Raw genomic sequence first — 24445 nt, 5'->3', positions numbered from 1 at the left:
ATGATCACACTACATAGACAAACATTATCACACTACATAGACACACACATGATCACACTACATAGACACACACATGATCACACTACATAGACACACATGATCACACTACATAGACACACACATGATCACACTACATAGACACACACATGATCACACTACATAGACACACGATCACACTACATAGACACACATGATCACACTACATAGACACACACATGATCACACTACATAGACACACGATCACACTACATAGACACACATGATCACACTACATAGACACACATATGATCACACTACATAGACACACATGATCACACTACATAGACACATACATGATCACACTATGTAGAGACACACATGATCACACTACGTAGAGACACACATGATCACACTACATAGACACACATGATCACACTACATAGACACACATGATCACACTACATAGACACACATGATCACACTACATAGACACACACATGATCACACTACATAGACACATGATCACACTACATAGACACACACATGATCACACTACATAGACACACACATGATCACACTACATAGACACACATGATCACACTACATAGACACACACATGATCACACTACGTAGAGACACATGATCACACTACATAGACACACATGATCACACTACATAGACACACATTATCACACTACATAGACACACACATGATCACACTACATAGACACACACATGATCACATTACATAGACAAACACATGATCACACTACATAGACACACACATGATCACACTGCATATACACACACATGATCACACTACATAGACACACATGATCACACTACATAGACACACACATGATCACACTACATAGACACACACATGATCACACTACATAGACACACATGATAACACTACATAGACACACACATGATCACACTACATAGACACACATGATCACACTACATAGACACACATGATCACACTACAAAGACACACATGATCACACTACATAGACACATGATCACACTACACAGACACACACATGATCACACTACATATACACACACATGATCACACTACATAGACACACACATGATCACACTACATAGACACACACATGATCATTCTACATAGACACACACATGATCACACTACATAGACACACACATGATCACACTACACAGACATACACATGATCACACTACATAGACACACATGATCACACTACATAGACACACACATGATCACACTACACAGACACACACATGATCACACTACATAGACACACACATGATCACACTACATAGACACACATGATCACACTACATAGACACACACATGATCACACTACATAGACACACATGATCACACTACATAGACAAACACATGATCCCACTACATAGACACACATGATCACACTACATAGACACATGATCATACTACATAGACACACACATGATCACACTACATAGACACACATGATCACACTACATAGACACACATGATCACACTACATAGACACACACATGATCACAATACATAGACAAACACATGATCACACTACATAAACACACATGATCACACTACATAGACACACACATGATCACACTACATAGACACACACATGATCACACTACATAGACACACATGATCACACTACATAGACACACACATGATCACACTACATAGACACATGATCACACTACATAGACACACATGATCACACTACATAGACACATGATCACACTAAACAGACACACACATGATCACACTACATAGACACACACATGATCACACTACATAGACACACACATGATCACACTACATAGACACACACATGATCACACTACATAGACACACACATGATCACACTACATAGACACACACATGATCACACTACACAGACACACACATGATCACACTACATAGACACACACATGATCACACAACATAGACACACATGATCACACTACATAGACACACACATGATCACACTACATAGACACACATGATCACACTACATAGACAAACACATGATCACACTACATAGACACACATGATCACACTACACAGACACATGACAACACTACATAGACACACACATGACCACACTACATAGACACACACATGATCACACTACATAGACACACACATGATCACACTACATAGACACTCATGATCACACTACATAGACACACATGATCACACTACATAGACACACACATGATCACACTACATAGACACACACATGATCACACTACATAGACACACATGATCACACTACATAGACACACATGATCACACTACATAGACACATACATGATCACACTACATAGACACACACATGATCACACTACATAGACACACATGATCACACTACATAGACACACATGATCACACTACATAGACACACATGATCACACTACATAGACACACACATGATCACACTACATAGACACACACATGATCACACTACATAGACACACAGGATCACACTACATAGACACACACATGATCACACTAAATAGACACACATGATCACACTACATAGACAAACACATGATCACACTACATAGACACACATGATCACACTACATAGACACATGATCACACTACATAGACACACACATGATCACACTACATAGACACACACATGATCACACTACATAGACACACACATGATCACACTACATAGACACACACATGATCACACTACATAGACACACACATGATCACACTACACAGACACACACATGATCACACTACATAGACACACATGATCACACTACATAGACACACACATGATCACACTACATAGACACATGATCACACTACACAGACACACACATGACCACACTACATAGACACACACATGATCACACTACATATAAACACACATGATCACACTACACAGACACACACATGATCACACTACATAGACACACACATGATCACACTACATAGACAAACATGATCACACTACATAGACACACACATGATCACACTACAAAGACACACATGATCACACTACATAGACAAACACATGATCACACTACATAGACACACATGATCACACTACATAGACACACACATGATCACACTACATAGACAAACACATGATCACACTACAAAGACACACATGATCACACTACATAGACACACACATGATCACACTACATAGACACACACATGATCACACTACATAGACACACACATGATCACACTACATAGACAAACACATGATCACACTACATAGACACACACATGATCACACTACATATACACACACATGATCACACTACATAGACACACATGATCACACTACATAGACACACACATGATCACACTACATAGACACACACATGATCACACTACATAGACACACATGATCACACTACATAGACACACACATGTCACACTACATATACACACATGATCACACTACATAGACACACATGATCACACTACATAGACACACACATGATCACACTACATAGACACACACATGATCACACTACATAGACACACATGATCACACTACATAGACACACATGATCACACTACAAAGACACACATTATCACACTACATAGACACATGATCACACTACACAGACACACACATGATCACACTACATAGACACACACATGATCACACTACATAGACACACACATGATCATTCTACATAGACACACACATGATCACACTACATAGACACAAACATGATCACACTACACAGACACACACATGATCACACTACATAGACACACACATGATCACACTACATATACACACATGTTCACACTACATAGACACACACATGATCACACTACACAGACACACACATGATCACACTACATAGACACACACATGATCACACTACATAGACACACATGATCACACTACATAGACACACACATGATCACACTACATATACACACATGATCACACTACATAGACAAACACATGATCCCACTACATAGACACACATGATCACACTACATAGACACATGATCACACTACATAGACACACATGATCACACTACATAGACAAACACATGATCACACTACATAGACACACATGATCACACTACATAGACACATGATCACACTACACAGACACACACATGATCACACTACATAGACACACACATGATCACACTACATAGACACACACATGATCACACTACATAGACACACACATGATCACACTACACAGACACACACATGATCACACTACATAGACACACACATGATCACACTACATAGACACACATGATCACACTACATAGACACACACATGATCACACTACATAGACACACATGATCACACTACATAGACACACATGATCACACTACATAGACACACACATGATCACACTACATAGACACATGATCACACTACATAGACACACACATGATCACACTACATATACACACATGTTCACACTACATAGACACACACATGATCACACTACACAGACACACACATGATCACACTACATAGACACACACATGATCACACTACATAGACACACATGATCACACTACATAGACACACACATGATCACACTACATAGACACACATGATCACACTACATAGACAAACACATGATCCCACTACATAGACACACATGATCCCACTACATAGACACATGATCACACTACATAGACACACATGATCACACTACATAGACAAACACATGATCACACTACATAGACACACATGATCACACTACATAGACACATGATCACACTACACAGACACACACATGATCACACTACATAGACACACACATGATCACACTACATAGACACACACATGATCACACTACATAGACACACACATGATCACACTACATAGACACACACATGATCACACTACATAGACACACACATGATCACACTACATAGACACACACATGATCACACTACATAGACACACACATGATCACACTACACAGACACACACATGATCACACTACATAGACACACACATGATCACACTACATAGACACACATGATCACACTACATAGACAAACACATGATCCCACTACATAGACACACATGATCACACTACATAGACACATGATCACACTACATAGACACACATGATCACACTACATAGACAAACACATGATCACACTACATAGACACACATGATCACACTACATAGACACATGATCACACTACACAGACACACACATGATCACACTACATAGACACACACATGATCACACTACATAGACACACACATGATCACACTACATAGACACACACATGATCACACTACATAGACACACACATGATCACACTACACAGACACACACATGATCACACTACATAGACACACACATGATCACACTACATAGACACACATGATCACACTACATAGACACACACATGATCACACTACATAGACACACATGATCACACTACATAGACACACACATGATCACACTACATAGACACATGATCACACTACACAGACACACACATGACCACACTACATAGACACATGATCACACTACACAGACACACACATGACCACACTACATAGACACACACATGATCACACTACATAGACACACACATGATCACACTACATAGACACACACATGATCACACTACATAGACACACACATGATCACACTACATAGACACACACATGATCACACTACACAGACACACACATGATCACACTACATAGACACACACATGATCACACTACATAGACACACATGATCACACTACATAGACACACACATGATCACACTACATAGACACATGATCACACTACACAGACACACACATGACCACACTACATAGACACACACATGATCACACTACATATAAACACACATGATCACACTACACAGACACACACATGATCACACTACATAGACACACACATGATCACACTACATAGACAAACATGATCACACTACATAGACACACACATGATCACACTACATAGACACACACATGATCACACTACATAGACACACATGATCACACTACATAGACAAACACATGATTACACTACATAGACACACATGATCACACTACATAGACACATGATCAAACTACAAAGACACACACATGATCACACTACATAGACACACATGATCACACTACATAGACACACACATGATCACACTACATAGACACACATGATCACACTACATAGACACACACATGATCACACTACATAGACACACACATGATCACACTACACAGACACACACATGATCACACTACATTGACACACACATGATCACACTACATAGACACACACGATCACACTACATAGACACACATGATCAAACTACATAGACACACACGATCACACTACATAGACACATGATCACACTACATAGACACACACATGATCACACTACATAGACACACACGATCACACTACATAGACACACACATGATCACACTACATAGACACACACATGATCACACTACATAGACACACACATGATCACACTACACAGACACACACATGATCACACTACATTGACACACACATGATCACACTACATAGACACACACGATCACACTACATAGACACACACGATCACACTACATAGACACACACGATCACACTACATAGACACACACATGATCACACTACATAGACACACACGATCAAACTACATAGACACATGATCACACTACATAGACACACACATGATCACACTACATAGACACATGATCACACTACATAGACACATGATCACACTACATAGACACACACATGATCACACTACATAGACAAACACATGATCACACTACATAGACACACATGATCACACTACATAGACACATGATCACACTACACAGACACACACATGATCACACTACATAGACGCACACATGATCACACTACATAGACACACACATGATCACACTACATAGACACACACATGATCACACTACATAGACACACACATGATCACACTACATAGACACACACATGATCACACTACATAGACACACACATGATCACACTACACAGACACACACATGATTACACTACATTGACACACACATGATCACACTACATAGTCACACACGATCACACTACATAGACACACATGATCACACTACATAGACACACACATGATCACACTACATAGACACACACGATCACACTACATAGACACATGATCACACTACATAGACACACACATGATCACACTACATAGACACATGATCACACTACATAGACACATGATCACACTACATAGACACACACATGGCTGTATCTGGACTCACTGCACTTACATTGACATGTTAGTCATTTAGCAGACTCTTATCCAGAGTGACTTACATAGGTTCATCTTAAGATAGGTAGGTGATACAGCAACATATCACAATCGTAGCAATACTTTTATAGTCCCCATAAACTGTCTGGCTTTAACATGGGGTGTGAGATGTTACAATGAAGTATAAAAATGTAATATTTCATACATGTTAATATTTCCTTCTGTTTCTATGAAATGCATTGCTGATTAGAGATCTAAACCCTGGTTATTTTATGTTCTGAACTAAAGGGTGATGGGATTATGTACACACACTTCTCACCATACTGCCGGATCAACTTATTTAATATAAAATAATATTTAATCTTAACAAACCTGTATGTAATGGTGGATTTCTCTAAGGATGTGTGGATACTATTAAAGAACCTTGTAGGAGTGTGGCTGTAATGGTGTAGTTTGTCTTCTGTCCAGAGGAGGGCGATGTACTTCTACTATCAGTCATTCAGACCCATTTTCTACCTTCACCTTATATGCCCAGTCATGCATTTAAAAGCATTCGATTGGTGCAAGCATGGCTGGTCAAGATGTTCTATCGGTGATTTAATTATAATTCCCCATGTCCACGTGACAATGCACCACTAAGCACTCACTTGTATTGCACGTGTGTGCATTTGTGTGAATGGTGACTGATTGTCCAGGGTGATTAAGGTTACAGCTTGGTATAGTTGATTATTGCAGAACAGAAGGGTGATTTGCACATCCTAAACCACCCCAAAATATACAGATAAAGAAATGAGGGGCCCCCCCACACAGAATATAATTCCCCAGTTTTTTATTATACAAAGTCTTCGTCAGGGTAATAATTAACGGAGAGTGACTATATTCCGTGTGTGGATCCCTCATTTCTTTATAGGGGATTATTTCCCCAGGTAGGGTTGCAAAATTACAGTAACTTTCCCATAATTCCCTGGTTTTCTAGGAATCCTGTTTGGAGGATTTCCGGATTTGCTGCTTATTCCCACGTAATACCAGGAACCGTCTAACCAGGATTTCTTGAAAACCGGGGTAAGTTACCGGTATTTTGCGACCCTAGACCCAGGTCAGACAAACAAACACATTCTTATGAAATTGAAAATTCCATTTTTTATTCAATATGTTATGAAGAACAGGAAATCTACAGATTGTAGAGGAGAACATTCCTCGGCATGTCATGGGCATAGAAGAACACACAACAGCACATAATGAGTTACAATCTGTCATTTCAACAGCCTGACCCTGCCACCGGACAGGACAACATTCCTACAGACATCTGCTTTCAATACCAAACATACAGCATTAAGACCACACCCTTTACGATAAATCAGCCCCCCCCCACATCTCAGGTCAACTTACATTTACATTTTAGTCATTTAGCAGACGCTCTTATCCAGAGCGACTTACAGGAGAAATTAGGGTTAAGTGCCTTGCTCAAGGGCACATCGACAGATTTTTCACCTAGTCGGCTCAGTGATTAGAACCAGCACCTTTTGGTTACTGGCACTACGCTCTTAACCACTAAGCTACCTGCCGCCCTTGACATGAAACACAGCGTAGAAATGTCAGCAAGGTGCAAGGGAGATTAATGATTGTACAAGGATAACACACGTACAAAAACGCACACACAGAACCTCCCTGCAGAGCTGTTTACACAATGATAACATTAGCTATGTTTCCTTGCATCACACACACACAGGTCTGTGTTTAAAAATGATCTCAGCAAGCCTCTACAGGCTGTGGGAGATGCAGGATCAAACCGATTAAAACATTAAAACCCGGGTTGTGTTCAATAGGGCACAACGTCGCAGAATGTTTTGCGATGTTTATTGGACAAAGTTCAGGTAGTACCTCCCAGTTTCTTGTGTTCTGTACAAACTGAGCACCATGGAACTTCAAATACATGTATCTACAGCATGTGTGTGTTTGTGGTGTGTGTGAGTGAGTACGTGCAGTGTTTGTCAGTTGAGTTGTGGGAGGGCTTCTCTGGGTCCGTGTCTCCCAGGAATGGACAGGCCTTGTCAGCCTGGGGCGTCCGCTGAGCGCCTGTCAGGAAATACACACAAGTCTCAGCTGAAGAGACTTTAACCTACAAAAGTTCACTATTCCTCAGAATGTATGTCTCTATTGAACAGGCTTCTTGGTCCAGGACTCTGGTTAACAGGCCACAGACTGGGGGTTACGGTTATCCCACTGGGCACAAACTGGTTAAATCAACGTTGTTTCCACATCATTGAAAAAATATATTATTTAATGACATTGAATCAACATGGGAAACTGATTGGATTTGCAAAATCCAATCAGTCATCAACGTAATGAATTTGGGGGGATTTTTTCCCCCTACCCAACTTTTAACCTAAATCAAATGACATGGCTAAATGTTTTGTTTATTTCATGTTGAAGTCATGTTAGCTGACAACTCAATAAAATGTAAATCAATATTAGACGTTTAACTGGCCTCTGCTCCGTTGGTAGGGACTGTAACAGGTCACATGACACATAGGCCTGCAACGAGGGCTTCCGGAAGTGGATTCTCAATCCTCAAAACCCGTGGTAATATCAAATATTAGAGATAGCAATATCACTGTGCAACGTAGACGTAGTTTTATCTACCGAGATTGCAAAACAATTCCTATAAAGTGCACATGTAGTACCTCAAAGAGCAACAAAACCTACACTAACCATGAGCCTCGTGGTTTGTATCGTCCAACTACAGAGCAGATACAAGTCACGTGATCTGTTAGCAGCAATTACGTGCCATCATGCGTTCTCAAACAGACCACATGACTTGTATCTGCTCTGTGATTGGACGACAAAGACCGCAATGCTGTATGGGATGAGTTATTTTTTTGCCTCCTATCTATGTACACAGTGTTGTACCCTTGACTTTGTTTTCATATATCACCGTTTTTGTAAAGCAATTTTAAATCTTTTTTTAATGAATGGTTCACACCGGAGCACTTTGTAGCTATTCATCGCTTGAAACCACGATAAAAAGGATGTTGTTAAAAATGTGTATGCTAAAAATGAGTGGCTGTGTCAGTTCCTGGAACCATAACTGAGTGAAAAGGGAGAAAGGGGGAGTGAGAAAGGAGAGGGGGTAAATAGCTGACCTAAAAGTAGAGGTTAGGTAACACATCAGCTGCCTGTGAACTCTGAGTATAGCATTTCACAGTCAGCTGCTGTTGACAACACACCGAAGAGAGAGACAACAGGTCACCAACCGGTTGATCGCGATCGACTGGTCGATCTCCAAGGCATTTCTAGTCGATCACCCAAACATTTCTGTAAAAAAAAAAAAAACAACGATAAAGCTTTTTTCGTTCCTTTGTTTTTATTCGTCTCACGCCTGTCGGAGGTTAGCTGCACTTGATTCAGCAGCCCTAGCGCCGGGAAGGCAAAGTGTTCATGTGTCTGAAGGTACACACTGCTTTCCCCGGTGGGGCCAGAGAGCAAATCAAGTGCACTATAGGCCTACCACTGGCCAATCGGATGGGTCAGATGCCCGTGTCTGCGGTAACGTAGCAGGCATAAAGCTACAGCAAAGTTGATACGGTGAGATTTCTTAAATGTTTCAAACCCATAACTAAAGAAAGACTGTCAACGAATAAAGCAAAGAGCTGCTGTTTTTATGAGTGAGTTCATTGTTTGAGTTCTTACTACAGCCCTGTCAACACTTTGTATTCAACGCTTTTATAAGCCATAAAATGCACGTTCTCCCTACTTCCACTCAGCACTACAACAAGCACTGCAGCAGTAATGAATGAGTAGGAAAGTGTATCTATAGGGCTTGTGTTGTTATTATCAGCGGCTTGGGTCTTTTTTTAATATCGAGGAATATTTCCCTTTCTCTGTTCACGGGAGTAACAACATTAATTTGTGCATGAGGCAGAAATAATTTCGGTTTCGCATCGAGTTCCGCCATTAGCTGGAAGATGGTGTCCCTTTTTGGTCAGTGTCAGTGGAGGAAAGGGAGAGCGGAGGGACGTCGAGAGGCGGACCCTCAGTCTGCCGCCCTCTCCCTCCGCTGAGACTGACCATCAGATGCAGGCACCATCAGCCCAGTAAAATAAAAAAGCGAATTATTTAAATGTATGCTCACTCAGCTGTGCCTCACAAGTAATACAACGTCTGATTTATTACCGGTGTGATCATATAGCCTACCTCATTGCTACAGAACTGTTTTTAATAGGTTAATGTTGCATAGGCTTACGTTTTTTAAAAGTCATATAAGCAGTAGATCTCGGCTTGCATTTTGACTCAGAAAAGGTTGGTGACAACTGCTGTATGGGTCTCTCTTTCTCACACACACACACACACACACACACACACGTCAGGGGTCTCTTACCCTCTGAAGACCAAGGGGAGGGGAGGGTTGGTAGACGAAGACTGGGCTGTTTGTCACAGTCCTCCAGCGAATCAGGGAGCGGCACACCACTGGTCTCCGGTAGAAACAGACACAGTCCCGCCCCAATAATGGGGCCACTCCCATAAAGAATCATAGCGGCCAATGGGATGGTTTCTCCTCTGGGACTGACCATCACATTCAGGATACAGCCCACCCTGTAACACAGACAAACCAAGCCCACACACTTCTGTCTGTAACACACACACACACACACACACACACACACACGGCAGGGGACACAATACTTGCTGTGTTGAGAGGATAATAGCAATAATTCAACGAGTGAAAAAAAATAGAGAGCGGGAGGTATAATAAAATAAAAAAATGCTGAGAGAGAGATATTATTGTTCTTAAAGCAGGAATCCACAGGTTGTGACTCTATGCCAACCCAAAGGGACACATCTCAAACATACACACGTGTGTAATAATTGATTAATAGATGATGTGTGTATCTCTGTTTGCATAGTATGTGTTAATATAATATCACTTTGACCCACATGAGGGAACTAGATCAGTGCTGCGTGTTGAGATAGGGACTGACTAGTCCTTTAACTCTAGGTATACATCAGGGGTCACACAGACACACACACAGACACACACACAGACACACACACAGACACACACACAGACACACACACAGACACACTCTGTACCTGATGAGCGTAGGGAAGAGTTCAACGCAGTAGAGTGCAGAGACAAACACAGTGGTCTGCACACACAGCTTCCCCACCAGGGCCAGAGCCATCACCAACCCTGGGACATCTACACACACACACACACACACACACACACACACACACACACACACACACACACACACACACACACACACGCACGCACGCATGCACGCACGCACGCACGCACGCACGCACGCACGCACGCACGCACACACGCACACACACACACAGACACACACACACACACACACACACACACGCACGCACACACACACACACACACAATGTTGGATCATTGGAGGTTTGTGTGTGTGCCTGTGCGTGTGTGTGTGTGTTTACCATAGAAGCGTGATGCGAGCAGGGATAGCAGGCAGAAGGAGCCACTGAGGAGCAGGGATAGCATGCTGATTGGGCGTCTGCCGCAGTGAGCCAATAGGAATGGGACGAGCAGGCAGGGAGCCTCTGATAGGCCGCTGAAGAACTGAGCCAGGAAGACATCCACCCCGAACCGCCCGACGTTCAAACAGATACCGTAGTACGTCAGGGCTGACGCTAGCCTAATACACAGGGGGGAAAGACGGCATCAGACAAATACTGTACAACAGACCTGTCAAACAGAGTACAGAGGTAGAATCTGACAGCCTCTCTCTCTCTCTCTCTCTCTCTCTCACACTGACCTACCCAATGTAACTCATGATGATCAGGCGCAGTAGGATGGTGGGACTTCTCATGTGTCCGCAGTGGGAAAGTGTGTGTTCCTCCTGTGTTTCTGTGTCTGTGACTTTCTCAGGTGTGTCTGTGACTTTCTCAGGTGTGTCTGCGACTTTCTCAGGTGTGTCTGTGACTTTCTCAGGTGTGTCTGTGACTTTCTCAGGTGTGTCTGTGACTTCCTCAGGTGTGTCTGTGACTTTCTCAGGTGTGTCTGCGACTTTCTCAGGTGTGTCTGTGACTTTCTCAGGTGTGTCTGTGTCCAGGTGGACATGCTGCAGGTCCTTCCCCTCTGTGTCCAACAGCTAGGCGAGAAAGATCACACACAGGCCTGAGTTGAGTTAGGCAACACTGATACAGTGAGGGAAAAAAGTATTTGATCCCCTGCTGATTTTGTACGTTTGCCCACTGACAAAGACATGATCAGTCTATAATTTTAATGGTAGGTTTATTTGAACAGTAAGAGACAGAATAACAACAAAATAATCCAGAAAAACGCATGTCAAAATGTTATAAATTGATTTGCATTTTAATGAGGGAAATAAGTATTTGACCCCTCTGCAAAACATGACTTAGTACTTGGTGGCAAAACCCTTGTTGGCAATCAGAGGTCAGACGTTTCTTGAAGTTGGCCACCAGGTTTGCACACATCTCAGGAGGGATTTTGTTCCACTCCTCTTTGCAGATCTTCTCCAAGTCATTAAGGTTTCGAGGCTGACGTTTGGCAACTCGAACCTTCAGCTCTCTCCACAGATTTTCTATGGGATTAAGGTCTGGAAACTGGCTAGGCTTCTTCTTGAGCCACTCCTTTGTTGCCTTGGCTGTGTGTTTTGGGTCATTATCATGCTGGAATACCCATCCATTTTCAATGCCCTGGCTGAGGGAAGGAGGTTGTCACCCAAGATTTGACGGTACATGGTCCCATCCATCGTCCCTTTGATGTGGTGAAGTTGTCCTGTCCCCTTAGCAGAAAAACACCCCCAAAGCATAATGTTTCCACCTCCATGTTTGACGGTGGGGATGGTGACAGGCAGCATTCCTCCTCCTCCAAACACGGCGAGTTGATGTTCATTGGCAAACTTCAGACGGCCCTGTATATGTGCTTTCTTGAGCAGGGGGACCTTGCGGGCGCTGCAGGATTTCATTCCTTCACGGCGTAGTGTGTTAGCAATTGTTTTCTTGGTGACTATGGTCCCAGCTGCCTTGAGATCATTGACAAGATCCTCCCGTGTAGTTCTGGGCTGATTCCTCACCGTTCTCATGATCATTGCAACTCCATGAGTTGAGATCTTGCATGGAGCCCCAGGCCGAGGGAGATTGACAGTTCTTTTGTGTTTCTTCCATTTGCAAATAATTGCACCAACTGTTGTCACCTTCTCACCAAGCTGTTTGGCGATGGTCTTGTAGCCCATTCCATCCTTGTGTAGGTCTACAATCTTGTCCCTGACATCCTTGGAGAGCTCTTTGGTCTTGGCCATGGTGGAGAGTTTGGAATCTGATTGATTGATTGCTTCTGTGGACAGGTGTCTTTCATACAGGTAACACGCTGAGATTAGGAGCACTCCCTTTAAGAGTGTGCTCCTAATCTCAGCTCGTTACCTGTATAAAAGACACCTGGGAGCCAGAAATCTTTCTGATTGAGAGGGGGTCCAATACTTATTTCCCTCATTAAAATGCAATTCAATTTATAACATTTTTGACATGCGTTTTTCTGGACTTTTGTTGTTGTTATTCTGTCTCTCACTGTTCAAATAAACCTACCATTAAAGTTATAGACTGATCATTTCTTTGTCAGTGGGCAAACGTACAAAATCAGCAGGGGATCAAATACTTTTTTTCCCTCACTGTATGTCTGTCTGTGTGTGTGTGTGTGTGTGTGTACAAGAGAGAGGTTGTCAGGTTCTACCGCTGTACTCTATTTGATAGCTCTGTTCTACAGCATTTGTGTGTGTCTGGGTATGTGTTTGTGTTCACCAGGTCAAGACAGTGTTTGTCCTCAGGACTTCGTCTCCTGTACTCCTCCAGAGTCTCTGTCCGCCTCATCAGGAGTAGCCAGCTAGGAGACTCAGGAATAGAGCTGAGAGAGAGAGAGAGAGAGATCATTATTAGTTATCTGTCAAACTACAAGTCTGTCAAACTACAGTTCTCTGTCAAACTACATGTTAGGCCTACTGCTGCTAGGTAGCTCTCTCTCTCTGCTCTCTCCCTCCCCTCTGTCTGTTCTTAATTGCAGGAGTGAAGTCTGGTGTGCGGGAGTCAGGGTTCCAGCTGCAGCTCATTCAACATAATCACCTCAGCCTTAAAGACCCGGTCAAACTTGCCACTCATCGTCAGATCATAGTCAAGACGACCATGTTAGTCTCGCTGCTGACTCAATCTGCTTGTTTTCGCTCTTTGTGTTTTTGGCCTGTTCTATTTATATTTCTCCTGTGCCACAGATTATTGGAACCTGAATCCGGCCTCCGCTTCACTCCTGCCACCACCATCCTGCTTTCCACTACTGGACCTCACATTTGGACTCACCACGGACACTAGGACGTTACGGTACCACTCCTGCTCAGAACCCTGGATCTGTTACCCTCCCTGTAGACCTGGACTTGCTCTTCCCCTATTTTTGGAAACCTGGACAATTTAACTTTGAAATAAACCTGTTAAACCTTCTCTGGCTCGGTGTAGTTGTCTGCATTTGGGTTCATATTCAGTTTAAATCGTGACAGTATGATCTGACCAAACATGAACCCAGCAAACAGTAGCTCAGATACCACCCCAGAGTTCACTCAAATTCGGACTGCCATAGCAAATCAGGGCATTTTACTTGGCCAACATGATACTTTGTGTAAGACTATTTCTGAGAACAGTCAGATGCTGCTTAATCAGGTTCAATTACTCACCAATCAAGTGTCTGCCCTTACTACCCAAGTTAATACTGCACCCCTCGTTCATGGCATACAAACCGCTCTTTCTCCCGCTCCGCCTGTTTTTCCTGCTCCTCCAGCCCAGATCAGAGAGCCTGTTTTTCCTGCTCCAGAGCGCTATGACGGGAACATGGGAACCTGTGGTGATTTTTTGACTCAATGCTCGTTAGTGTTTGAACAACAGCCACTCACCTACGCCTCAGAAAGATCCCGTATTGCCTACCTTATCAACTCTACTAGCGGTTCCGCTCGTTCTTGGGGATCAGCGGTCTGGGAGAGTCAGTCGGACGTTTGCAACTCTTACGTTGCCTTCACCACTGAGATGAGGAAGGTTTTCGACCACCCCGTACGGGGCAAGGAGGCTGCTAAACGGTTGTTGTCTCTTCGGCAGGGGTCTCGCAGTGTGGCGGAGATGGCAGTGGAGTTTCGGACTTTAGCGGCAGTGAGTGGTTGGAATGACGAGGAATTACAAGGAGTGTTCATTAATGCTTTGTCTGAGACTTTGAAAGATGAATTGGTGTCATATGATGAATCGCCTACGCTGGATAGTCTTATTTCACTCACCATCAGGTTGGATAATCGGATTCGGGAGCGCCGCCGTGAGAGGAGTGTTAGTTCCAAGCAACCTGTCTGTCGTCAATCAACTCCTCCCCGCCTCTTCCCTACGGAGAAGGCCGAGTCTTCCCGAGTCAATACTAGGAGCACTGAACCCGACGCCATGGAGGTGGGTCGTGCACGGTTGTCCTCAGAGGAGCGTGCACGTCGAATTCAGGCTCGTGTCTGCCTGTATTGTGGAGAAGCTGGTCATTTCGTTCCTTCCTGCCCAGTTCGTCCGGGAAAAGGGCCGGCTCATCATTAATGGGAGAAGTTTTGGTGAGCCGAGCAGCGGATTCTTCCTCTTCTCCCCGCATTCTGCTCCAGGCATCCCTCCAGTGGCAGTCCCAGAATTTCCCTGTTAGTGCGCTGGTTGACTCTGGTGCCGATGAAACCTTTTTAGATCGAGAGTTGGCTCAACAAATGGATGTAGAGACTGTTCCTATGCACCGTCCGCTGCAGGCTAAGGGTCTAAATGGACAGTTGTTGACCTGTATTACTCATCAGACTGTCCCTGTTTGTCTCAGAGTGTCGGGTAATCATCAGGAGAACATTCAATTTCACATAATTGACTGCCCACAGACCCCCCTGGTCCTTGGTATCCCCTGGCTCATAAGACACAATCCACACATTGATTGGGTGACAGGTAGAATTGTTTCATGGAGCACATTTTGTCATGTTAACTGTTTGTGTTCTGCTCAGACCCCTGCCAGCACTGTGCCTCAACCTCCACTGGAGTCCATGGATCTCTCTGCTGTCCCTGACGTGTATCATGACCTGGCATCCGTTTTCTGCAAACACAGAGCTACTTCTCTTCCTCCTCACCGGCCATACGACTGCACCATTGACCTCCAGCCAGGAGCCCCTCTCCCTAACAGTCGCCTGTACAATCTCTCCCGCCCGGAGACGGAGGCTATGGAGAACTACATTCGGGACTCCTTGGCGGCAGGTATTATTCGTCCTTCCTCGTCACCTGTAGGAGCGGGATTCTTTTTTGTTGGGAAAAAGGATAAGACCCTCAGACCCTGTATTGATTTCCGTGGACTTAACAACATCACCATTAAGAACAAATATTCTCTGCCTTTAATTAATTCTGCTTTTCCCCTCCTTCATGGTGCAACTATCTTTACGAAACTGGATCTACGAAATGCGTATCACCTGGTGCGCATTCGTAAAGGCGATGAATGGAAGACTGCCTTCAACACACCCTTGGGACATTTTGAGTATCTGGTTATGCCTTTTGGTTTGTCTAATGCCCCTGCTGTTTTTCAGGCACTAGTGAATGATGTCCTTCGGGACATGTTGAATCGTTTTGTTTTTGTCTATCTGGATGATATCCTGATTTACTCAAAGTCCTCCCAGGAACATGAACTACATGTGCGCCAGGTGTTGCAAAGGTTGTTGGAAAACAAACTATTTGTGAAGATGGAGAAATGTGAATTTCATGTGTCTGAAACCTCTTTTTTGGCTTACATAATAGCTCAGGGGGAGTTGCGGATGGACCCAGCTAAGATCTCTGCTGTCACGGACTGGCCATCCCCCTCCACCCGCAAACAACTTCAACGATTCCTGGGGTTTGCGAACTTCTACAGGAGGTTCATCAAAGACTACAGCCGCATTGCTGCGCCACTCACCGCTCTCACCTCCATCTCACTACCGTTCGCTTGGAATGAAGGGGCCGAATCAGCGTTCAAAGAGCTGAAACATCGCTTTGCCTCGGCTCCCATTCTGATGCAGCCTGACCCCGACCGCCAGTTTGTCGTGGAGGTGGACGCATCCGACACTGGGGTAGGGGCGGTGTTGTCACAACGTTCACCTGAAGATAACAAACTGCATCCATGTGCTTTTCTTTCACGAAAACTTTCTCAGGCAGAGAGGAATTATGATGTTGGCAATCGTTAACTGCTCGCCGTTAAGCTGGCTCTCGAGGAGTGGCGGCATTGGTTGGAGGGGGCGGAACAACCCTTCATCGTTTGGACGGATCATAAAAATCTTGCATACATCCAGTCAGCGAAGCAGCTCAATCCCCGTCAAGCCAGGTGGGCACAATTTTTTGGTAGATTCAATTTTTCCCTGTCTTACCGTCCTGGGTCATGCAACGTCAAGCCTGACGCCCTGTCTCGTGTTCATTCTGCTGTTGATACTGGTAGTAACCCTGAACCCATCTTGCCTCCTACCTGCAGCATTGCTGCCATTACATGTGACATCGAAGGGATTGTTAGACAGGCTCAACATCTGCAAGCTGACCCTGGGAGCGGTCCTCCTAACCGGTTGTTTGTCCCTGAGTCTGTTCGCTCCCAGGTACTTCAGTGGGCTCACTCGTCTCCCCTTACCTGTCACCCTGGAGTTACTCGGACCCTTGACTTTTTGCGACGGAAGTTCTGGTGGCCCAGGATGGAGGCGGACACTCGAGCCTTCGTTGCTGCTTGTACGGTATGTGCACGAAGTAGGAACTCCACCCAGGCCAGCGCTGGTCATCTACGACCTCTGCCAATACCCAGCCGTCCCTGGTCCCACATTGCATTGGATTTTGTCACTGGACTTCCCCCCTCGTCTGGAAAGACTGTCATTCTTACTGTAATTGATAGTTTTTCTAAGTTTGCTCATTTTTTGGCCCTACCTAAACTGCCCACTGCCAGAGAAACTGCTGATATTTTGGTTGAATATGTGTTCCGCTCTCATGGTCTACCCACTGATATTGTCTCTGACAGGGGTCCCCAGTTTGTCTCCCAGGTATGGAAAGCTTTCTGTAAAGCTTTGGGCATCACATCCAGCCTGTCCTCTGGATATCACCCCCAGACCAACGGGCAAGCCGAGAGAGCGAACAAGGAGATGGAGACCGCTCTCCGCTGTGTCACAGGGTCTAACCCTGGGTCATGGCGCTCCATGCTCCCCTGGGTGGAATATGCTCATAACACCTTGACTAACGCTTCCTCTGGTTTGTCTCCCTTTCTGTGTGCTCTTGGTTATCAACCTCCCCTGTTCCCTTCTCAAGAGAGGGAACTGGCAGTACCCTCGGTGCAGTCCCACATGCGCCGCTACTTCAAGGTCTGGAGGAAGGCCAGGGTAGCTCTGTCCCGAGCTTCGTCGTACATGCAGAGGCAAGCCAACCGTCACCGGTCCCAGGCTCCCGGTTACTCTCCTGGTCAAGAGGTATGGCTTAAGTCACGTGATCTTCCATTAAAAGTGGAATCTAAGAAGATGGCGCCGCGTTTTATAGGACCGTTTAAAATACTGTCTATTGTTAACCCCTGCGCGGTTAAACTACAGCTTCCTGCCTCCCTACGGGTTCATTCCACTTTTCATGTGTCCCAGATTAAGCCTGTGTCTGTTAGCCCTCTGTGCCCGCCCTCTCGTCCCCCTCCTCCGCCCAGGGTCGTGGGTGGGGGTCCTGTCTATACTGTCCGGCGACTTCTGGATGTTCGCCGCCGGGGTCGTGGTTTCCAGTACCTGGTGGATTGGGAGGGTTATGGTCCTGAGGAACGTTCCTGGGTTCCCAGGAGCTTCATTGTGGATCCTGCTCTGGTCCGTGATTTTCATCGGTTACATCCTGATAAACCCTGTCGGCCGCCGGGTGGCGTCCGTAGAGGGGGGGGTACTGTTAGGCCTACTGCTGCTAGGTAGCTCTCTCTCTCTGCTCTCCCCCTCCCCTCTGTCTGTTCTTAATTGCAGGAGTGAAGTCTGGTGTGCGGGAGTCAGGGTTCCAGCTGCAGCTCATTCACCATAATCACCTCAGCCTTAAAGACCCGGTCAAACTTGCCACTCATCGTCAGATCATAGTCAAGACGACCATGTTAGTCTCGCTGCTGACTCAACCTGCTTGTTTTCGCTCTTTGTGTTTTTGGCCTGTTCTATTTATATTTCTCCTGTGCCACAGATTATTGGAACCTGAATCCGGCCTCCGCTTCACTCCTGCCACCACCATCCTGCTTTCCACTACTGGACCTCACATTTGGACTCACCACGGACACTAGGACGTTACGGTACCACTCCTGCTCAGAACCCTGGATCTGTTACCCTCCCTGTAGACCTGGACTTGCTCTTCCCCTATTTTTGGAAACCTGGACAATTTCACTTTGAAATAAACCTGTTAAACCTTCTCTGGCTCGGTGTAGTTGTCTGCATTTGGGTTCATATTCAGTTTAAATCGTGACACTACAGGTGTCTGTCAAACTACAGGTGTCTGTCAAACTACAGGTGTCTGTCAAACTACAGGTGTCTGTCAAACTACAGGTGTCTGTCAAACTACAGGTGTCTGTCAAACTACATTCCTATTTGTATAAGGAGACCACATTATAGTCAACTCTGAACACTCTGTGTGTGTGTTTGTTACTCACTAGTAGAGAGGCAGACAGAGGATCTGTGGTATGGCCAGCGCCAGGTGTAGCTGAGTCCAGCTGTGTGTGAGGTATGCCAGCGGTGCCAGGGCCATCATACCCAGGCTGAAGGAGAAAGACAGGAGGGCCGGGGGCCATATACGATACCTGGGAAGACTCCACTCCACACCTACACACACACACACATACACACACACACACACACACATACACACACACACACACACACACACACACACACACTGTTAAATCCATGCACACAGGCGCACACATGCACATACACACAGTTACATCAAGGTAGGTGTGTGTGTGTGTGTGTGTGTGTGTGTGTGTGTGTGTGTGTGTGTGTGTGTGTGTGTGTGTGTGTGTGTGTGTGTGTTACCCAGGCTGAAGCTGCAGATATTGATGCAGCAGCAGGAGACCCCGGCCAGACAGCGCAGGGTGAGGAAGAGGAGGGCGTGAGGAAGGACGGCCGGCAGCACAGCGGTCACAGCATTGACACACACACACACCAGCAGCACCACTCGCTTACCGTACCTGGTCACACACAGAACACACACACACACACACACACAACTTCCATGTGTTACAGTGTATGATTTACTGTGTGTGTGTGTGTGTGTGTGTGTGAGTCTCACCTGTCAGAGAGAGCTCCTCCAAACAGAGATCCCAGCAGCAGGCCAGTCATGTATACGGTCTGACTGTACGACAACACCACCGGATCCATACACACTGTGCCCTGTAACACACACACACACACACACAGACACACACAGACACAAACACACACACACACACACACACACACACACACACACACACACACAAAAACACACACACACACACACACACACACACAAAAACACACACACACACACACAAACACACACACACACACACACACACAAACACACACACACACACACACACACAAACACACACACACACACACACACAAACACACACACACACACACACACACACACACACACACACACACACACACACACACACACAGAGATGTTTGTGCTAGATAATGTTTTAGTAATCTAGTTGTATGTTGTAACACTGACTATGTCCTCAGCCCCGTGAGATATTGCTGATGTTTCCCTGAGACATGACGCTAGGTCTTATCACTACTGTGTGTTGTGAAACCGTCTTGCCGCGTCACACTCATTTTATTCACTTACTTTCCATTGTTGTTGCACTGTCAAAGTGAAGCTACGAGTCAGCCCATGTAGAGTATATCATGTATCATGTCTATATGACTAATAAAAACAAACTGAAACTTGTAAGTTGTTTCCCAAACACACGATCCGACATACATTCTGGGAGTGTGTTTAATTGGTCAGTGAGTGTGTGGATGGCTAGTTCTGTGCCCCCTGGTTACCCTGGCTATTTCTATGATTAAGTATTTCGTTGACTCATCTACTGCTGTTCAGACATGAAGTTAGAGCACATAGCAGAGGCATGGGTTGTATCTTAATCAGTGTCGATTAAATGACAGCCTATCTGTTAATAAACTAAAACTCGGTTCATCTGGGTCAGTGGGCTACATTTCTACATCAGACAAATCTGTCATGCAGCTTGTTGATGTTTACACTGATTTAGACAATTATAATAACTGGCAATCATGTTTGGAACTATACAACTTTTCCGGTTTACTCACGTTCTCCCTTTCTGTGTCGTTCCCACCCGTGATCTAATCCTGTGGTGGTAATAATACCTGTATAAGTGACCCGTTCATCACCTCTCGCACCTCCCATGTAGTCCAGTTCTGTGTGTGCGCACTAGAAGAGACTTCTCCCCCGGTCCGACTCCCGGCCGGTAACTCACCCGGGACGTTATTGCACGAGGAGGTTGCTCTGCTAACAGCGAAGATGTCGAGGAAGAAGAGAAACGCCATGAAGAAGAATATGAGCGCGAGACGCCAGTACACCGCGAGCTGCAATGGAGCCATAATAGTAGGCTCTTCTCTTTCACTCTCTCTCTCTCTCTCTCTCTCTATGCTTACCGCCTTTATCACGGTCTCACCGGATTCTCTGGTTAGATCGTAAAGTGTACGTGTAAACTCCTAGAACTCCCCGTCAACTGTCTCCTCTGCGGAAGAAGTGTTGTAACAGCAAAGTCTAATCATAACAAATCGTGACGTATTGGTCTAGGGTGAATAAATTCCTAACTAGTCTCGTGCACCAGACTGCCTGTGGACGAAGTTATTTAAACCTTCTCTAGAACCTTCTCTAGAACTACACAACTTCTACTCTAATCATTCTCCTTCTCTCCCCTTTTCTCCTCTTTCTCCCCTCTCTCTCTCTCTCCTTCCCATTCTCTCTCTCTCTCTCTCTCTCTCTCTCTGTCTCTGTCTCTGTATCTCTCTCTCTATCTCTGTCTCTGTATCTCTCTCTCTCTCTCTCTCTCTCTCTCTCTCTCTCTCTCTCTCTCTCTCCTTCCCATTCTCTCTCTCTCTCTCTCTCTCTCTCTCTCTCTCTCTCTCTCTCTCTCTCTCTCTCTCTCTCTCTCTCTCTCTCTCTCTCTCTCTTCTCTCTCTCTCTCTCTCTCAATTCAAAAAGGGTTTTATTGGCATGGGAACATAGCCACGGGAAGTAGTTTAGGGGTGCTGCTTTTTTTGGGGGGTGGTGGTGTGGGGGTGGTGTGGGGTGTGTAGAAATAAAGCTAAACCTAGGGTATGGCTAAATGGGGTGTGTAGAAATACATCTAAACCTAGGGTATGGCTAAATGGGGTGTGTAGAAATGCAGCTAAACCTAGGGTATGGCTAAATGGGGTGTGTAGAAATACAGCCACCAGTTGAAGCTCATTTACTGTACTTCTACACCATTTTAAAACTCTAAATGCTATTCTGAGAACAGCAAAAACAAACAACAACGTCCCCCAGACATTAGGTTTATATTAGGTTTGGCGTGTACAATGTGGAATGGCGTGTACAATGTGGAATGGCGTGTACAATGTGGAATGGCGTGTACAATGTGGAATGGCGTGTACAATGTGGAATGGCGTGTACAATGTGGAATGGCGTGTACAATGTACTACTCAACCTCATCATGCATAGGCTACATTGACCCTTGAGCATACAGTGCAACATGAAATAGATGCATAACACACGCTATCAAGGCCCACTTCAAATACCGACATTAATGTGAAAGTAACCGGAGCATAAAACAGCTGACTGCAAATGCGAACTATGACAGATAAATCCTACACACGCATGGAAATAAAAGGCATACATCAAAGGAAGTAATTAGGCCTGCAATCGACAAGAACGCATAAAGACAAACAAACTCGACCAAGGAATGAAGAAAAATGTACACATTAAGGACGCGCTCGTGATTCATCGCTGCTGAATGGACAGCTACTCGGTACAGCTCCTCGGTACAGCTACTCGGTACAGCATAATGGAGCTCCGTGGTGTTTGGCTGAGTGGACAGCGTCTCTGTCTAATTGCCAGCTAGAATTAGGCTGTTAACGTTTGTGGGCAGTTGGACATTTTCTGGGCACAGT

At 44.7% G+C, this 24445-nt stretch overlaps 1 protein-coding gene across 9 annotated transcripts; it reads right to left on the bottom strand.

Annotated features, from left to right (window-relative positions):
• Positions 1 to 8384: 8384 nt before the first annotated feature.
• LOC311102522 (solute carrier family 22 member 13-like) lies at positions 8385 to 23328 on the bottom strand. 9 transcript variants are annotated; one of them, XM_084143894.1, is made up of 12 exons: positions 22943 to 23095; positions 22655 to 22796; positions 21567 to 21667; positions 21311 to 21465; positions 20929 to 21097; positions 15057 to 15159; positions 13056 to 13387; positions 12714 to 12931; positions 12351 to 12459; positions 11638 to 11888; positions 10514 to 10574; positions 8385 to 9335 (listed from the first exon to the last, which is right to left on the bottom strand). In XM_084143894.1, exons 2-11 carry the CDS (start codon positions 22673 to 22675, stop codon positions 10561 to 10563), a joined length of 1473 nt encoding a protein of 490 aa, XP_084000020.1. In that variant the 5' UTR covers positions 22676 to 22796; positions 22943 to 23095; the 3' UTR covers positions 8385 to 9335; positions 10514 to 10560. The 9 variants fall into 9 exon arrangements, with proteins under 9 accessions (XP_084000020.1, XP_084000015.1, XP_084000018.1 ...); XM_084143889.1 differs by having other exon boundaries at positions 22655 to 23262; XM_084143892.1 differs by lacking the exon at positions 10514 to 10574 and having other exon boundaries at positions 22655 to 22793; positions 22943 to 23094.
• Between the last annotated feature and the right edge of the window lie 1117 nt (positions 23329 to 24445).

Source organism: Coregonus lavaretus, assembly GCF_964263955.1.
Source record: "Coregonus lavaretus genome assembly, chromosome: 27".
NCBI lineage: Eukaryota > Metazoa > Chordata > Actinopteri > Salmoniformes > Salmonidae > Coregonus > Coregonus lavaretus.
This window is presented reverse-complemented; position numbering and strand designations above follow the sequence as displayed.

Bases quoted from the DNA above. Each gene is read 5' to 3' on its own strand.
- LOC311102522 (XM_084143886.1), bottom strand. From the start codon at position 22,888: ATGGCTCCATTGCAGCTCGCGGTGTACTGGCGTCTCGCGCTCATATTC. The intron at 21,098-21,310 runs GTAACACACACA...GTGTGTGTGTAG, and splicing joins TATCTGCAGCTTCAGCCTGG to GTGTGGAGTGGAGTCTTCCC. The intron at 15,160-20,928 runs GTGAGTAACAAA...TCTCTCTCTCAG, and splicing joins CTCTGTCTGCCTCTCTACTA to CTCTATTCCTGAGTCTCCTA.